Genomic DNA, 20,544 nt, shown 5'->3' with positions numbered 1-20,544 from the left:
TTGTTCCAAACATCTTTGAGAAATAACCACAGATCTTCTGTGGATGTAGGCTTGCTCAAATCCTTCTGTCTCTTCATGTAATCCCAGACAGACTCATTGATGTTAAGATTGGGGCTCTGTGGGAGCCAAATCATCACTTCCTTGACTCCTTGTTCTCCTTTATGCTGAAGATAGTTCTTAATGACATTGGCTCCAAATTTATTCTGCAGCAGGACAACAACCCCAAACATACAGCCAATGAGACGCCTTCCTTATGGTATTGCATGATGGATAAGTACCTGCCTGTATTTCTCAGCATTGAGGACACCATTAATCCTGACCAAATCCATTTGCTGAAATGCAGTCCCAAACTTGCAAGGAACCTCCACCATGCTTCGCTGTTGCCCGCAGGTACTCATTATTGTACTGCTCTCCAGCCCTTCAATGAACAAACTGCCTTCTGTTACTGCCAAATAATTACAATTTTGACTCATCAGTCCAGAGCACTTGCTGCCATTTTTCTGCATCTCAGTTCCAATGTTTTCATGAATAGTTGAGCCACTTGGCCTTGTTTCCACGTCGAAGGTATGGCTTTTTGGCCGCAATTCTTTTATGAAGATCACTTCTGGCCAGACTTCTCCGAACAGTAGATGGGTGTACCTGGGTCCCACTGGTTTCTGCTAGTTCTGAGCTGATGGCACTTCTGGACATCTTCCAAATTTGAAGGCAAATGAGCATGATGTGATGCTGTAAGTTTCCTTGGCCGACCACTGCATCTATGGTCCTCAACGTTGGCCGTTTCTTTGTGCTTCTTCAAAAGAGCTTGAACAGCACATCTTGAAACCCCAGTCTGCTTTGAAATCTTTGCCTGGGAGAGACCTTGCTGATGCAGTATAACTACCTTGTGTCTTGTTGCTGTGCTCAGTCTTGTCATGGTGTATGACCTGTGACATGAAACGGTCTTCCACAACCACACCTTTGTAGCAGAGTTTTGCTGTTCCTCACCCTCCTTCCTCCTACACATCTATTTCTGTTTCAGTTAATGACTGTGTTTCAACTTACATATGAAAATGATGATCATTATCACCTGTTTGGTATGATTGGTTAATCATACACCGGACTATAATCATACAAAATCCCTTACTGTACAAGTGTACCTAGAAGAATTGATGCTGTTTTGAAGGCAAAGAGATTGATTTGATTTAGATTTCTCTTCTTTTCATTCACTTTGCATTCTAATTGTTAAAACTATTAACACTTCTGTTTTTGAAAGCATTCTTACTTTGCAGCATTTTACACCTGCCTAAAATTTTTGCACAGTACTGTGTATGTGTATAGATAGAGAAAGAGATAGATAGATATATGGATGGATGGATAGATATAGATCTTTATAGATCTAGATAATTTCACTGACGTGAGTGAAAGCCATATTTCACTCTGGCTTGTATGAACGTGTACGGCATGTCTAAGAGTTCCTAATAATTGTAATTTGAAGACGATATGGCACTAAAAGCAAAAGGTCAGTGCAAAGCACAGCGTAATGGATTAGTTATGCTGAGAGATTGGCAATAATTCTTAAAATTCTGACTATCCATCTCTAAATGTTATGTTTGTTTTTTGACATCTCTTTGCTCCAGTTAATACAATGAAGAGTATTTATTATTGTGGCGGCTATAGCAAATTGCAGTAGCAAATAATGGTTTATCAGATACAGTTGTATCATGGGGGTGTAGTCGGTATCCCGCCGTGCCGGATGCCGACGGTCAAAATACCGCCGTCGAGATCCCGGCTCCGGAAACCTGAACGCTGGCATCCCGAAGGTAAGTGTCGGGGGTTTGGAGGAGAGTTAGGGTTAGGCACTTAGGGGGGAGGGTTAGGTAGGGGGAGGTTAAGTTTTGGGTTAGACAGGTTAGGTTTGAGGTTAGGATTTGGCATCGGGGAGGGCTAGGGCTAAGAGTTAGTGTTGGGTTACTTATGTAAAGCTGTCGGGATTCTGACTGTCGGGATGCCACTGTCCGTATTCTGACCGGTGGCATCCCGACCGCTGGGATCCTATACCTAACACGTACCATGTAACTGAATGATGCCCAGTGTGTGTATGTGCATGTTTCTGGCTCAGAGCTGACAATGTATAAATTGTTATTCTGCACTACAATCTGTCTCCTTCTTGTCATAGTTTCCCAAGAAACGGCTCTGTCTTCATTAATGTAATCCCTGCTGGTCTAAGTGCTTCTTAAGATCCCTGTTAGTAAAGTGTCTGTGTGCTGAGCCGAGCTGCTGTCTCAGAGCTGACTGTAGACTTGTGTCCAGTCCTTGTAGTGACCACATCACTGATATCAATGTCCTATTTATAACCAGTTAGGGGAATTGGAGATTTAACATTTTTTGTCATATTTCAGAAAATGTTGACACACGATGCAGATAGCACTGGATGGGCTGAACAAAAATGTTTTCATATGTGCAGGATTTGCCTGTGAAAAGCAAATAGCCAGCTGTATTAGGGTAGTACAGTCTTGTATAGGAAAATGCAGCAGAAATATGAGCTATATCCCCTCTTGTTGAGGCTTGAAGCATACTGTCTATATGCAGTCTTGCTTATTTAGATTAATTCCCAAAAGAGGCACTTTACAATGTAAATGATTATCAGGGGATACAAAGGATAAATGTTGCTACACTGTTGTGGGTCTTAAGGGGCCTATCCACTAGGCGACCTGAAAGACTGAACATCTAGCGTTCAGACCTTCAGGTCGCCGAGATGCGGTGCCCGCATTGAACGGCGTTCACTGACCGTCATTCAGTGCAGGATCCCGACCGCCTATCTCTGAACATGCCGAACCTGACGAGCGTCGTCACGGTTGATGGGCATGTTCAGTAGATAGTCGGGGTCGGCAAGGGCCCTGTGTGCACGCGCATCACTGGTCCTTGCCGGCTATCCATTACACGACTTTGTGAACAATGTGACCAAAACCTACTGGTTTTGGTAGATTGTTCACAAAGTCGTGTAATGGATAGGCCCCTTAAAAATACAAGTTGTGCCACCTGTCTCCTCCTCTTACAGGACTAGTGAAAAATCTGATATTTGCAATGCACTTAGTATGTTTGGTAATGTATCTCTATCCATCTGTCTGGTGGTCATTATCCAGCCACTTTGATTTAATTAAAAAAAAACTTGTGACTCCTGGGAATAGTGGTGTCATACACTTTGTGGTTTGCATTAATATACATGAAACTGAGGTTTCGCTTTTCTTTGTGAATATTTAGTCATGAAGGTAGCAATGTAATGCTCTGCAATGTACACTGTATAGACAAAAGTATTTGAATGCCTGACCATCACACCAACAGGGACTGTAATGTCATTACATTCAAATACATTTACTTTAAAATGGAGTTGGTTGCTATAACAGCTTCCACCCTTCTAGGAAGGCTTTCTACAAGATTGTGGAGTGTTTCTGTGGGAATTTGTGCCCATTCATTCTGTAGAGCATTTATGAGGTCAGGCACTGATGTTGGAAGAGAAGACCGGCTCACAATCTCCGCTCCAGTTCATCCCAAAGGTGCTCGATGGGGTTGAGGTCAGGGCTCTCTGCGGGCCAGTCAAGTTCTTCCACACCAAACTCCTCAAACCTTGCTTTGTGCACTGGGGCACAGTCATGTTGGAATATAAAAGGGCCTTCCCCAAACTGTTGTCACAAAGTTGGAAGCATAGCATTGTCCAAAATGTCTTGGTATGGTGAAGCATTAAGATTGCCCTTCACTGGAGAATAAGGGGCCTAGCCCAAACCCTGAAAAACACACCCATACCAATATCCCTCCTCTACCAAACGTCACAGTTGGCACAACGCAGTCAGGCAGGTAACGTTCTCCCGGCTTCCACCAAACCCAGACTCGCCCATCTGACTGCCAAACAGAGAAGCGTGATTAGTCACTCCACAGAGCACATTTCCTCTGCTCCACAGTCCAGTGTCAGTGTGCTTTATACCACTCCATCCGACACTTGGCATTGGACTTAATGTGAGGCTTGCATGCAGCTGCTCAGCCATGGAAACCCATTCCATTAAGCTCCCGCCACACAGTTTTTGTGCTTACATTAATGCCAGTGGAAGTTTGGAACTTTTCAGCTATGGAATCAGCAGAGCGTTGGCTACTTTTACGCACCATGCGCCTTAGCCTCGAAGCGGAAGACCATGTAAAATCGCAGAGCGGGGTCAATGACTGCTGAGTTGCTGCTGTTCCTAAACTCTTTCACTTTCTAATAATATCACTTACAGTTGACCGTGGAATATCCAGCAAGGATGAAATTATTGCAAAGGTGGCACCCTGTCACGGTACCATGCTTGAAGTCGCTGAGCTCTTCAGAACAACCCATTTTGTATCACAAATGTTTGCAAATGGAGACTACATGGCTAGTTGCTTGATTTTGTACACCTGTGCCAACGGGTCTGATTGAAACACCTAAATTCAATAATTAACAGATGTGGCCAAATACTTTTGTCCATATAGTGTATGTGAATGTGCACATTGCTGAGCAGAACATCACACCTCTATGGGATCCAAGGAAAATCTGTGATGTTAATTGCTTCAAGATCTCAGGGAACAGTCTGAATGGCAGCAATTCACAGCCATCGCTAACCATTCAATTGATCTCAAAGTGCCGTAGTGATGTCACCGGCTTTTAGTCCATTGATAGTTTATAATATCATTTATAATGCAGAATGGCTTCCGCCACTGTCTGTAGATTACAGATGCAATTTAAGTGAAATAGAATTGCCCCACATATTTCAGTGAAGAGTTCTTAAAGAAATGGGGAACTAGATTAATGTTTAGTGTTTAAAGATTTTTTCTTGTCCATTGACTGTGTACTTTGTGTGGATTTGTATTGAATGATTTTGCTTATAATCAAGTCTTAAGTAATGATGTATTTATCTTTCCCTAGGTGAATTAAAGAATCTACCTTCGTACCCGGGGCCAAACAAGATGCGAGATTGTTACTGTACTGTGAACTTAGACCAAGAAGAGGTGTTCAGGACCAAGATAGTGGAGAAGTCACTCTGGTAATTACCTGTTGCTAGTCTTCCAATATTTAAGGAGTTTTTTTTTCTGCTTTCTTCCATACAAGTTTTACTAAATAATTTTTCATCATATTTCTGACTTCTCTGTTTTACAACATCTTGCAGGCACAGTTGTGAATTCATTTCATGTGACACCACTGTGCAACCCAATTACTCTGGATAGAAATGTATCCAGCAGAGATAACTGCATTGGGTCCAAAGGTAATGAACATAAACTATACCTACCAGATACATATATTTTTTGTGAATAAGGAAGCCAGAAATATAAAATAGTGTATTTAGTAATGTACACAGTTGCACATTATTAATAAAAATTTTCAGAGCGCATCACAATTGCAGATAAGCACAGAGGTTGCGGTCACTCCAAGCAAGTGGTTAAATGTGATTGTAGTTTAGCCCCTTAATGGAATTAGTAGCTATTTTGAGGTTGAAGAGTTGGGATCTTTAAGATAGCTGTCAACCTGGTATCATTCCAAAGACGGGATGTATTTGGCTTCTTGACGGTCGGGATACTGGCGCTCAGAATGCTAGGGGGCCAGAATTCTACTACCAAACATGATCCCGGCGCCAGAGTCCCGTTGAGCTACATTCCCTTGGTTATCGGTTCACTTCACTAAATGACTTCACCCCCCCAGTATGTAGATGAGAAATCCACTTTAAGACCCAAGAACCAGAAGGTTTTGTAATACTTGTCTCTTGGTCTAATAAACCATATTAAGGTTTGCAAAGTGCAGCAAATCTGAGTCCAAATTGGCTCTTTGAGGCTCTCTCTCTTAGATTACCCCCTCTCCATTCTGAAATGAGCTGCTACAGCAAAGAAATGTTCAATTACTGAGCTGTAATTGAAACGGCACACTTCTCCTATGCAGAGTAATTGAGAATTATAACAGGGCCTCATATGCTTCATCAATACAACATAGATTACATCTACAGTACATCTAATTTCCTTCACTGAACAGTCATTTTCTTTAGGTGCCTCTCAGAATGCACTGTACTAAATAGCAATCATGAGGATTAGTTTTATAGCATTACACCTAATGCTGCTGGTGATATTCCAGCCTATCCAATAAACTAGGTTGCTAGATTAGCCCCATGTGGAATAGAGCTCTGCACCTGTAGTGCACTGCAGAGCAGAACATGCATTTTTAGAATCGATGACCCGAGAGCAATTTGAGGACTTCATTTTTTTAATTTTTTATCCATTACTCCAAGCGTACCTATGCAATTAATAAGAAATAGAGTATCAGCCTAGTAATGCATTATTGTAACAGTCTTGGGAGCTGGGGGGAATGTATCTAATCTTCTAAAGAGGTCAGGTTGAGAAGTTTTTTTTTATAGCAATCAACCAGAAACTTCTCAATCTGTCCTCTTTAGAAGGTTTGATACATTTCCCCCTTAAAGCCTTTAACATAGACAGATCTTCTTTAGCAAATCATGGATTCCAATGTGGATGACATACATCTTGGTTAGTAAAGTTACTATATAGCAAAGTGTAATCCTGTCTAAAATTCTGTATGGCTGCAAACCTCTTTATCCTATGATATACTTCGTGATTGGTAGTGTATATAGACCAGTGTTCTCCCCAGGCTGTTTTCTGCGGGCGCATCGCCCGGCAGAAACAGCCTACCGCCCGGCACTACCCCCCACCGCATTCCCGGTCACCCTCCATCTCCGCGCTCCGCCTCCTGCTGTGGAACACTGGCCTCTGAAGTGACCGGAGGCTAAAGAAGCCTCCGATCGCTTCAGAGGCAAGTGTTTCCAGTGATGCACTGCGCGGGTGACGTCATGACCTCACCCGCGGCGTGAGGAGCCTGCCCTGTGCGCCTGCTGGATCTAGTTAGATCCAGCCAGAGTGAGGGAGTGGGAGCGCCGAGCAGCATATTAAGGTAAGTTCTGGGCTGGGGCTGGGCTGGGACCCGTCTGGGGGCACTGGATATGTGGCCTGTCTGAGGGCACTGGATATGGGGCCAGTCTGGGGGCACTGGATATGGGGCCCGTCTGGGGGCACTGGATATGGGGCCCGTCTGGGGGCACTGGATATGGGGCCCGTCTGGGGGCACTGGATATGGGGCCCGTCTGGGGGCACTGGATATGGGGCCCGTCTGGGGGCACTGGATATGGGGCCCGTCTGGGGGCACTGGATATGGGGCCAATCTGGGGGCACTGGATATGGGGCCAGTCTGGGGGCACTGGATATGGGGCCAGTCTGGGGGCACTGGATATGGGGCCAGTCTGGGGGCACTGGATATGGGGCCAGTCTGGGGGCACTGGATATGGGGCCAGTCTGGGGACACTGGATATGGGGCCAGTCTGGGGACACTGCATAAGAGGCCAGTCTGGGGGCACTGCAAAGTGGGCCAGTCTGGGGACACTGCATAAGGGGCCAGTCTTGGGACACTGCATAAGGGGCCAGTCTGGGGACACTTTATAGGGGCACTACTTCAGCCTGGGGGCACTTCATAAGGGCAAAACAAAACTACAGGGGGCAATGTATAAAGGGGAAAACTACAGGGGGCAATGCATAAAGGGGATAAGTACAGGGGGCAATGTATAAAGGGGAAAACTACAGGGGGCAATGCATAAAGGGGAAAATTATAGGAGGCACTGTATAAAGGGCACTATTGACTGAGAGCAAGTGGGGGAGCAGCCTGAGACCTATCGGGGCTGGAATGGTAAGGGAACGCAGTGTTCTCCCCAGGCCGTTTTTTGCGGGTGCACCACCCGGCACTTTGGGAGCCTGCAAATGGGGATAGCATCTGGGAACTGTATAAAAAGGACCAGATCCAACAGACTTTGCAGCTTTTCATAATCGCACAACTGGGCCTCTAATAAGATGAGAATTAATATATAAAAATGTTATTTCAAGTTTAAATCATTATAAGGTCAGGGTTTAAAACATTTTTATTATTGTGAAGGCCCCACCCGGCTACTTCTTGATACCACCCGGCTGGAAACATTTTCTGGGGAGAACACTGTAGACCATACCATATTTTTCTGTAAGTCTATCCCAAATCCTAAAACACGGAATGAACAAGAGATTCAGAGCTTGGTGCTGTTAATTTATATTAGGTATATAACAAAAAGCAAGAACCTATTTCTGTAGGAAGGTATAGAAATCCCGACAGCCGGGATGCAGGCATTTACAATGCCGGCGCCGGAATCCCGACACCAGTCAGAATCCCGGCGCCAGCATCCTGATGGTAAGTAGTGGGTTTAGGGGGAAGGTTCGGTTTAGGAACTAGGTGGGAAGGTTAAGTTTAGGGTGTGGAGAGGGTTGGGGGTAGTGTTAGGATACTTATCGACAGGTGTCGGTATCGTATCCTAATTGTGTCGGGATGCCGGCATTGGGATTCTGATAAAGCTCAAATTAAGAGGGGGGTGGGGTTCAGTGCTCAGTGCTCATAGCTGACTTTTATTTCATGTTTGCTACACTTGCACATTTCATTATCAGAGAAAAAGTGCAATTATTTGTTTTCTTAATTTATGTTTACTAAGACTATCATAGCAACAGCAAATACTGAACTAAACTGTGCTAAAAAAAAAATATATATATATATATATATATATATATATATATCTATATAAGGGCACATTCACACCATTTTGCTCTAATGCTGGCCATACACCTGCACAACCAGCATTAGATAAGATTCAGCTCACGACTCCCCGGAGCTCCCTGGCAGTCCCGGTGGCACGATTTGTTGCGTTTCTTTGCACACGATCTGTAGTATGATCGATCGTGTGCCTCAAGTGCTCATCAGGAAAAAGTCATTGAAATGACCTGAATGTACGCACGATGCATCGCATGCACAAAATACACGGTATGATCTGCACACGATACGATGGGTAATATGGGCTGCACATCTGATCATACGATCCATTTTAGGAGCTGCGGGAGCGCGCATCTGATCGTATCCTACTCCAAATATACACGATTTCTTCATGATTCATCGTACGACTCATCGAAAATCAACCAATCGGTCCGAAATCGTGCAGGTGTATAGCCAGCATTACTGTGTTTGTGTTTTTTTTTCCTTTAAAAGTTATTTCTAAATGGGATAATCATTCCATGTCAAATCATCACAAAAAAATTTAACTTTTCAACCCGACCATCTCAGATTTGGTATGAGTTTCATTTTGGGAAGCCTTTGGGAACAGGAGTAAATAAAATTATTAAGTAAGGCAGTTGAACCCTTCTTGCACTAACCATGTAACTGGCAATTTCAGACTTGTCTTGTCATGTGTCTCTCTGTGTTCTAGGGATGGCCATCGGTCATCACCATCATTGATAACTATCGACTGTACAATATCAATCTATGGTGAAACATTGATGGAATGCACCACTTGATGGCCACCGCTGCTGGGTGTGTGACAAGCAGCGGGCTAATAAAAAAAACAGGGGGCAGGCTAAGTTCTGTGTCATGAGCAGAAAAAAATATATATATCAGGTTCCACTCTGCCATCGATGGTAGAAAATAATTGGCTCTCTGCCAACTATAGTAAATTATTTATATAATTTGTAAACTATAGATGGTCGATGGCCATCCCTACTGTGGGACCCGCTCGCTCCTTCAGACCCGCTCGCGAGCGCTGTACGCTCGCAAGCGGGTCGATGTTACCCAAATGCGCATGCGCACGGAGGCTGCTTCATCGTGCGCGAGACCCAGTGAGCGACGGGGAAGCCGTCGCTCGGGGTCTCGCACCAAAGGGGGCGTGCTGTCGAAGGTGATTGACAGCAAGCCCCCTTTGGTGGGCGTGCCGGGGGCGTGGCTGCCCAGACGGAGGCGTTCCCATGGGAACGCCTACCGTCTGGGTCCGGCCCCACTGACATCACTAGTGATGTCAGTGGGAGTGCTTTTGGCTCTGATAGAGCCAAAAGCACTCCAGGGCTTGCGGCAACGAGACCCTACCGCAAGGGTCTTGTCGCAAGCCCGATGGTCGCGATGGTCTTGACCATCGCGACCATCTTTTTGGCCGCTCGCATAAGCCAGGAGGCCGCTCCAATATTAGGTAGGAGGGCCCTGATTCAGAGCGAGCGCTCTGGTCAGAGTGTCCGGCTCTGAATCAGGCCCTGTGTTCTTCTGAGCCTGGCTGCAGCTTCTGCATTGAGAACTAGCGATTCATCAAGAGCATGACAAATGGATAAAAAGTACATTAAGACTCACTGCTTACATTTTCATTTAATGACTGATTCAGTCCTGCATGTTGCCACTTCTGTGTCACTTTCCTCGTCAATTGATGTGCTTGGTCCTCAGCAGTTAAAGAATTCCTTTTAAATTGTTTCCTACAGTTATCACAAATCATTTGATCACTAATGGCATGTGGCTGTATTTTAATCATCCATGGTAGCATCTTCCTTAATTGTGTCCTACTGCTGCGTCCTTTAATATCAAATGAGTTGCAGCACTGAAGTACTTCTTACCCATTTGTCACGCTCATGATCAAACTACCACTGTTCACTGATTAAACTGTATTAGATAAACCAGAGGTTCCCAAACACAGTCCTCAAGGCACCCCAACAGTTCAGGTTTTATAGATATCCATGGTTGAGCAGAGGTGGTTAAATCAAACTGACTGAGGTACTAATTAAGTCACCTGTGGGCAAGCATGGATATCCTTAAAACCTGGACTGTTAGGGTGCCCTGAGGACTGAGCTTGGGAACCTCTGAAATAAACTGTCTTAGTCCTTTGTTTCATACTTGCCTACTCTCCCAAAATTGCTGGGAGCCTCACAAAAATCAGGTGGTGCTCCCGGCCTCCCCTGGAAAAGCAGGCAAGTCTCTCAGCCAGCTGCCAACCCCCCTCCCCACCAGACCCCTTGTAGTTGGGCTTCCTGCTTCACAATGCCGGTATTCTCGTCATTGTGTACCGGTGGCGGGACCAAAATGGTCACTTCCCCGCATAGATTCTAATGCTGGGTAATATACCTAGCCACACCCCCTATGCTGCACCTTGCCCCCCGCTATGCCGATCTGGCTGCCCTCCTTCCAAAGGCAAGCATGTCTTGTATCACTAGTTCTCAAAGCAGAAGCTTCAGCCAGACTAAGTGGTGCAAACTATTGATGGTCCACCATAGATTGTTGTTGTACCATCCATGGTTATCACCGATGGCACAATCGATGGTTACCATCGATGGAAACCCACCAATGGCTATCCCTAGAACACATGGAAAGACTGCAAGGCAAGTCTAAACTTGCCAGTTGCATGGTTAGTGCAAGGGTTCAACTGCTGTACTTAATATTCGTTTTACTCTTGTTCCCAAAGGCTTCCCTAAATAAAACTTATAACAAAGGGAGATTGTATTTAAGTGTATAATATACTTTATGAAATACTTTATGTGAAATTTTTTTTCACCAGTTGTATCAATATATTATTTACAATGTATCGAATTCTCAAGATACAAATGGTTACTCTTGTTATAAAATGATCTTTATTTCTAGCTTCATCTGACAGAGCCTTCTATTTCTATACTAACTGCTCTATACAAGAAAATGAGCAGATCTCTTCATTGTTGATTTATCCACATATGCTACTGGGGTTAATAGTAATGGTGCATGCACACGGGATGACCGTCAGCGATAACGATATCGCTGAACGATCTCCCGGGTGTGCTGAATGATCGATATTGATCATCCTGCATACCGCCAACCCACCGACAGTCAGTGAAGCCAGTCCCTATAGTAACCTAGTCTATATCGACCAGGTAGGCCTGCATGCACGGTCGATGGACGATATCTTTATCGTCCATACGTGCCCGTGCATCGCAGGTCGTTGGTGGGTTGGAGGCACCTAAAAATGTACCATATGAGCGATAACGATATGATCGATACCATTATCGTTCATATCGTGCATTTTAATCGTACTATGTGTACGCACCTTTAGAACTATAGTGTATTATTGATTATTCGAATATTTGTCAGTATTCAGACTCTTATGTGAACAATAATCGTGGTTGTATCACCCATTCATTTTCCCACTGTAATGGTCAATTTGATATCAGTTTTTAAACAGGTTATTCATTTATATAATAAACACAGTTAGCAATTATTAGGACAATGCCATAGTGATTCAAATTTTGTTAAGTCTATATAAGACAGTCCAGAAACCCTTACTTTACAAAGAAAGCCTTGATAAAGCTAAAGCGAAATGCGCGTCGGCGTTACGCTATGTTCCACTGTTTAACAAGAAAGTGATGTAATATTTGTACTTGTAGTTCCTATGAACAATATGTGAATGCATACATTTAAATTGTACTTGATAAATGGGAGCCGCTAACAAATAATCCGGGCTGACAGCCGTGCGTTAATGATCTAAACCAGGAATGGGGAACCTCCTGCCCGGGGGCTGTATAAGGCCCTCGGAATCATTTGGTCTGGCCCTCTGATTTTTTTTCTGCTAGCCTCATCTGGATAGCAGGGTACCTATAATGGCACACTGCAGCCAGAATCTATGCAGCAGTGCCACCTGGAGCATCCATAGGACACTTCAGACAGTCACACCGCTGCCCTTACAGCTCCCTGGGTATTGCTGTAATCACTAGCAATTGTTACCCGTCCCTGTGTGATGTAACGCTGAGGGGGCGTGGTCTGTACTTGGCCCACAAATAATGTTATATATATGAAAATGCCCCTCGGCAGAAAAACGTTTCCCCACCCCTGATCTAAACTGTCAGCCTTATGCTAATAAGCGGCAGCAACCGCAGACGGCTTTCAATGTATGCTAATGAAATAAATCTAGCCGACTGTTATGACCTGTGAAGCGGCAGTGACCGCATCTAACTGTAAACTGATAATGAGAAAACAATGATCTCGGATAACAGTATTGATCTAATTAACGGCTGTGATCGCGATTGACTGTTAATGCTCAGTAAAGGCCCCCATATGCGGCACGATATGCGTGCCGTGCGTGTATGGGCACGATATCGTACCTGATATCGTGCTGCGCACTCCCGCGGGGTCGTACATCGCATCCCCAGGTCTTCCTGCAAAACCATCTGACCTGGTATGCGATATATGAACCCATTCAGATGAAGAAGGGGGAAGCCGGCATATCGTGTGGTCTGCGGGGACCGCACGATTGCTGACGGTGACCGCACGATCTGTCTGCCGATGTATCGGTAGTCGCCCTACACGGTGCATTGCACCGTGTATGGCCACCTTAAGGATTTAGTGATTTGGACTGATAACTTTGATCCTTAAAGTAAAAGTAACCGCGTCTAGCTGCAAGTTTTTAGTGAAAACACCTCAATATATATTTTGAGAATCTGGACTGTCTTTTATAGACGTAACAAAATTTGCATCACTATGGCATTGTCCTTATAATTGCTAACTGTGGTTATTATATAAATGAACAATGACATGTTTGAAAACTGAATCAAATTGACCATTACAGTGGGAAAATTAATGGGTGATACAAATATAGATTACACTGTTATGACTCAACACAGTCTCAATCATATATAAACAACCACGATTATTGTTCACATAAGAGTTTATTCAATTATTTGTCATTATTCAATCAATGATGGCGGTGAGTGACAAAATTTGTGGGTCCCAGGGACCCACCACTTAAAAGAAAAATGGGGTCCTACCTGACCATTTCTGGGTCCCATCATAATTTATGCTTTAGAGCTACCCATATGCCTCTCAGACTTCCCCACATCCCCCTAAAATGCCCAATCTGATACCCCCAACAGCATCAGATATCCCCACAAGCCCCTTAAATGCATGTTTTAATGCCTCCACGATCTTTCAGGTAATATGACTTGTCTGTTCACAAAACCCATAGTGAATAAGTAGGTTTACCATATCATCACTTTAAACTGGGACACTCATGGATTACACAGGTTCTGTGGCTCATTAAAAGCAGGTGAAATCCAGGCATGAAGTCAGCCAGTCACAGAACCTTTGTAATTATTTCATGTGTCCCGTTTTAAAGCAATAGTATGGTTAGCCTATGAATAACGCTTTAGGTAATAGGCATATTTGTCAAAGGATAAATGCCCGGTCTTTACACATTATGCCACACACTAATGTCCTTTACACATTATGCCACACAGCAATGCCCAGCCTTCACACATTATGCCACACATGAATGCCCGGTCTTTACACATTATGCAACACAGCAATGCCCAGCCTTTACACATTATGCCACACAGCAATGCCCAGCCTTTACACATTATGCCATGCAGTAATACCCCTTACAAATGATGCTGCACATTAATGCCCTTTACACATGATGCCGCACATTAATGCCCTTAAGTCCCCCTATGCATTGCCCCCAGTAGTAGTCCCCTTATGCATTGCCCCCAGTAGTAGTCCCCCTATGCATTGCCCCCAGTAGAAGTTCCCCTATGCATTGCCCCCAGGAGTAGTCCCTGTATGCATTGCGTGCAGGAGTAGTCCCGCTATGCAGTGCCCCCAGTAGTAGTCCCCCTATGCAGTGCCCCCAGTAGTAGTCCCCCTATGCAGTGCCCCCTGGAGTCCCCCATATGCCTGTCAGACCCCCTATGTAGTGGAGGTAGCTGCCCCCAAATAGGAGTGACCTGGGCATTAGGCCCAGGTCACTAAAGGGCAAATTGGTGGGTCAACTACTGGGGACCCACCTATTTGCCCTTTAGTGACCTGGGCCTAATGCCCAGGTCACACACCTATTTGGTGGGGGCAGATACCTTCAGTTGGGCCTAATGCCACCTATGTAGCCCGGGCCTTGTGCCCGCCTATATACCCACAGGCCTATTGCCTGAATTTATGCCACGGGCCTAGTGCCCGACAACCCTGGTGGTCTAGGGAGGGGTAAATAACGGTGGCCCAAGGCCGCCTACCCGCACGGTGGAAGAGGCTGTGGGGGGGAGCTTCGATAGCTCTTTTACTTTCCACCCCCGCAGTCTTCTCCGGTCCTCATTTTCAGTCTTCTGCCGCTGGCCCGTCCTGGCCAGCAGCGCCGGATCTTCCTTCTTGATAACGCCGCTTTCTGGCCTCTTGCGTGGCCGCTGGAACTGTTGCCGCCGCTCTTCACTTGTCTTCGGGAGGTCTTCACTCCTCCCCTCCGCCGCCAGACTGATGTTTGCGCTCTGCAGCCTCTATTCAAGACGCCGTGAGTGGGCGGGGCTATGACGCGATGAGCCGCGATTGGCTCGTCGCGTCTGCCTCCTATTGGCTGCTGGACCGCGACCGCGAGCCAAAAGCTCGCGGCCAGTGCCAAACCACCGCCACTGCTACTTGGCTTCCAGGCAGCGAGCTCCTCTCAGCTCGTGCCCGGAGCCAAGCTTCTCCCGCTGACACTCATGGAAGGGACCAGGCGGTCCCATCACCAGGTAGCCACTGCGGTGGCTTACTCGGCGCTGTCAACAAACACTGTCCCAGCGCCGGGCACGGACGCTGTGCCGATGCTGGGATCAGACACTTGATCCCAGCACGGCTTTCCACAGCAGCAGCCAATGAGAGTCAGATAGACTCCCATTGGCTGCTCTAACAGACAGCGTTATGTCTGTCTCTGTAGGGGGACGCGCTGTGCCCAGTGCCCGATAGTGGGTAAAATATGCGCTGTAGCGCGTTTTTGCGAACACTGATACACTATAGCTCTTAGGCCGCATACACACTAGATAATTAATATGAACAATAACTATATCATTAAGTGTGTATGCAGTGAACGACCAACGACGCGCGATACCGCGGCTCGCTAACTATGTCTTTTGTTGTCCATAAATGCAGGGCAATCTGACGATATCGTCAAGAATTGCATGTTAAGAGATGTGGCAGGATGACTTCACTGAAAGATATCTTTATAGATATCATTTAGTGCAGTGGTATCCAAACTTTTTTGAATCATGGCGCCCTAGAGTATCAGCATTGTGATCATGGCACCCCTAAAAAAAATAGTTTGTTATTGAGAAATTGAGAAAAAAAATTAGTAAAGTGAAGTACATTGTGCTTACCTGTCATGCTTAGATTGTTATGTGGTGTTGGACAAGTTTGCGCTTCTGTTTGTACACATATTTACATTGCATTGACCATAAAAAATTTGATTTTGTGCTGCACCACCAATCTGAGGCACCACTGCAAGTGTCCCGAGGCAACCCAGGGTGCCACGGCGCACAGATTGTGAACCACTGGTCTAGTGTGTACACCCAATATCGTTTGTCCTGCACTACAGAAAGTTTAATGGAAATCTCTCACCAATATCGTTTATACAGCACATCGTCTAGTGTGTATGCGGATTTACTATATTAAACCCAGTATCATATGTGGATAAATCCGCAATGAAGATATGTTCCTTTTCTTGTATAGAGGAGTTACTATAAAAATAGAAGGATCTGTCAGAAGGAGGTAGAAATAAAGATAATTTTATAACAAGAGTAACCATTTGTAGCTTGAGAATTTGATATATTGTAAATAATATATTGATACAACTGATGAAAACATATGTTCAAGGGATCTTTATTATTTCCGGACAAAAATTGCTTAAAACTAAAGGGGCTTATCCATTACAAGATTTTTTGAACGATCCGACCAAAACCAGGAGGTTTTGTTCGGATCGTTCAAAAAGTCGTCTAATGGATAGGCTGCAAACGTCCTGTGCCACGCACTCCCACGAACGACAAAAGAAGTATTTTGCCGTTTGAACACGCTGGTCAATTTCTGCATATTGCTGAACGACTTTAGAAAAGTTGTACAGTGGATATGCAGTGAACGACTAACGGCGTACGACTTTTTGCCGCGAAGCCACTCCCTGGACACTCCAGCAGCCACCAGTCATCTCCTGTGCCCTGAAGTAGCAGCAAGCCGACGTCGGGGGACCACGCTGTATTTAAAGTTTTTAAGGTAAGTACTGGGGTGGGGGGGGTTATGGGGGGCTACGGGGATGGGGACCCACTGACCACAAATGTATATGCACTTGGGGGGTGGGATAGGCAGTGGTGGTCAGCGGCCATGTTGGGCCACCGACCCACCAATGTATCTTTTTGTAACCTGTCAAGGATACACCTTCTTTAATGAATATTCACTCCATTCATTCAAAATTGCCACTCCCTTGTCTCTTCAGCGACAATCCTTGGTGTTCCCCACTGAGCATGTGCATGACGGAGGGAGCTCCGTCGTGCGCATGCGCGAGACCCGGACTGCGACAGCCAAGCTGTCGCTCCGGGTCTCGCACCAAAGGGGGTGTGCTGTCGATAGTGACTGACATTGGAATGCCTACCGTCTGAAGCCGGCCCCACTGACATCACTAGTGATGTCAGTGGGAGTGATTTTGGCTCTGATAGAGCCAAACTCACTCCAGGACTTGTGGCTGGGAAACCCTACCGCAGGGTTTCCGTCGCATGTCCGATGGTCGCGATGGTCAAGACCATCGCGACCATCTTTTTGGACGCTCATATATGCTGTGGATGGTCACCCACAGCTATACGAGCGTCCAGGAGGACGCTCCATTTTAATGGTGGAGGGCCCTGTTTCAGAGCGAGCGCTCTGGTCAGCGCGTCCGTCTCTGAATCAGGCCCTTGGTCTTTAAAGATATCGTTCACAAAGTCTTTCATGTTTGTGAAAGATTTCTTGCATGAAAGACTTTTTGTTGGCAGGAAAAGTCTTTGGTCTTTCACAAATCCTCTAATGGATAGGCCTCTTAAGATATTCTCATCTACAAGTAGGAATACAGGTACTAACCACTACAATATTTATAAATGAAGAATACAGCACGGTTATAAGTGGAATGTGGTGGTATTTTAAATTTTTTTTGTAAATAATTTTTATTGAACTTACATTAAGTAAATTAGTTATACAATACTTGGATATCTCATTTTACAACATATATAAGGGAAATACATATATAATATGGTGGCAAAACTATTAAAGTAACATATCATTGATGTTATCCAGCGTAGAACATTGTCAAAAATATTGTATAACATTGAATAAAAGAAACAAAATATCAAGAAAGAACATTTGTATATGGGAATAACTAAAAGGGGAGTACATTAAACACAAGAGGAACAAAACACGGGGGTAGAAGGAGGGGTGGAAGGACTTAGCGTACTATATATAGCTAAATTAGTCTGTAGGGAATGAATCTCAGCGGTTAGAAATTGCAAAAAAATCAATAATCAACACATAAGTTTATATGAAACTATAATGTTGGCTTTACCCAGTGAGGAGCAGTATTATTAATCCACCAAAGATAGGTAATCAATTTGGAGCATTTGAAAGACGTTTAAGAAGAACCCAATCAGTGGACTCAAATACCTTCGCTATATAATTTTGAGTATTTATATCTAGTTTATCTATATAAATTTCCCATTTTTTGTAACATTTTTCAGCCCCTTTATTAACATCTGGAAAAGTAACTCATCTGTCAAAGTAGAGAAGCTGTAAAATTTTTTGTTTTACTTCTATTAGAGTACGGGCTGTTCTATTTGTCCAATGTATAAGTATGATCTTTTTTCCTATAGTCACCACTATGGTCAGAAGCGGTAAGATTATCGCTTTAAGAGGTCCCAGGTCCCAATTTTGAAACGCCGAAAAAAGACACGCCTGTGGATCAGGTCGAACTCTAAGTGCAAAGACTACATTAATATAATTAATGTTTATTCCAGAATTTTTTTTATTTTGCTACACTCCCACATACAGTGAATAAAATTAGCTGAATGAAAAACACATTTTAAGCACGTACCTGTTTCAGTAGGTATCATATGTCGTCTTTGGGCAGGGGTGATATAGGCTCTGTGAATAGTACATATGTGAACTACTTGTAAATATGCTGAACTTAACCGACGTAAAGTTATTTCAGAGTGAGAAGTTACGTTTTTCAAGTCAGTTATTTCCGGGATATCTGATCGCCATTTTGCTACTAGTATAGCCCGATTGTGTTGACTGAATTTTAGGTAAAAGATGGGTGTATAAATGTTTAGTCTTAAATGGATTAGTTTTTAAGAGTTTTAGAAGTGAGTCTAAATAATCAGGATTTGGGTTGGAGGAAGTAAAGCGTGAAACAGAAGATAGATAATGTCTTACTTGTAGATACATGTAGAAATGGGAGTTAGGGAGCTCATACTTTAATTGGAGTTCTGAAAATGTGATTAAAGAACATCCTGGGTCGAGCACTTTGAAAGAGCAGGAGAGACCTTTATCCCTCCAGGTAAGGAAATTTAAATTTGTTAAAGATGGAGAAAAAAACAGATTCCCCCATAATGGTATAAATTCTGAGAATAAATTATTTCTATTAAGCTTTTTGTTTATTGCTGTCCAAGCGAAGTATGTGTCTTTAAACATAATATGGGACAAAATGGGGTCTGGGACGTTTGAGATTTTGGTATGTAGTAAGGAACTTGGAGAATAAGGTTTAAACAACTCTAAATCTAGGAGTTTGTCCATGTATGTACATTTTTCTAGCAGCCAGTCATTGATGTATCTGAAAAACACTGAGAGAGAATTGGAAACAAGATCTGGAGCCCCTAGTCCTCCATCAGCACAGGTGGCCTTCAATTTCTGCACAGCTATTCTTGGTCTCTTGTTTTGCCAGAATTTGGAGAAGACTTTTTCTAGTTTCATAACATCTGCTCTAGTCAGTGCAACAGGTAACATCTGAATAAAATAGAAGTTCTTTGGGAAAATTATACTTTTGATAACCATCATCCTACCTAATAAAGAGAGGGGTAGCGATTTCCAATTGTCTAACATTAATATAATTTTAGAAATAACCGGAGAAAAATTTGCCTTGTAGAGTGTGGAAAGATTTGCTGTGATCTTAGGGGGTCATTCATACCCACTCGCGAGCGGCAGTACGCTCGCAAGTGGGTCGATGTTCCCCACTGCGCATGCGCACGACTGAGGGAGCTCCGTCGTGCGCATGCACGAGACCCGGCGAGCGAAGGACTTTCCTTCGCTCAGAGTCTCGCATCAAAGGGGGCGTGCTGTCGATGTTGATTGACGGCACGCCCGCTTTGGTGGGCGTGCCGGGGGCGTGCCTGCCAGACGGAGGCGTTCCTATGGGAACGCCTACCGTCTGAAGCCGGCCCCACTGACATCACTAGTGATGTCAGTGGGAGTGATTTTGGCTCTGATAGAGCCAAAATCACTCCAGGGCTTGTGGTTGAGAAACCCGACCATGGGGTTTCACTCGCAACCATTTGTTGGACGCTCGTATATGCTGTGGGTGGTCACCCACAGCTATACGAGCGTCCAGGAGGACGCTCCATTTTAATGGAGGTGGGCCCTGATTCAGAGCGAGCGCTCTGGTCAGAGCGTCCGGCTCTGAATCAGGGCCTTAATTCCCAGATATTGAATTTGGGTGTTAGTTACTTGAAATGAGAATATATCCGGGTGATTAGGAGAACAAGAATAGTTTCCACAGATATCTAATATTTCGAATTTGGTAATAATCTTGTAACCTGACGCTTGACCAAATAATTTGATGATATCCATCACAGCTGAAAGTGAATAAAATGGGTCAGAAAGGAATAGCATCATGTCATCGGAGAAAATAGCGATTCTAAGGTTAACGTGTC

General features: G+C 44.5%; 1 protein-coding gene across 2 annotated transcripts in view; it reads left to right on the top strand.

The window, feature by feature from the left end:
• Positions 1–20,544, top strand: part of RASA3 (RAS p21 protein activator 3) — a 233,719-nt gene that overhangs the window by 85,707 nt on the left and 127,468 nt on the right. For both annotated transcript variants that reach the window (XM_088454142.1, XM_088454141.1), the window contains exon 2: positions 4,913–5,030. In XM_088454142.1, coding sequence (XP_088310268.1) covers positions 4,913–5,030 — 118 coding nt within the window. The remainder of the gene's footprint in view (positions 1–4,912; positions 5,031–20,544) is intronic.

This window comes from Taudactylus pleione, unplaced genomic scaffold, assembly GCF_031769625.1.
Source record: "Taudactylus pleione unplaced genomic scaffold, aTauple2 ptg000609l, whole genome shotgun sequence".
Taxonomy (NCBI): Eukaryota; Metazoa; Chordata; class Amphibia; order Anura; family Myobatrachidae; genus Taudactylus; species Taudactylus pleione.
Note: the sequence above shows the minus strand (reverse complement) of the source record. Positions and strands in the feature narration are given on the sequence as shown.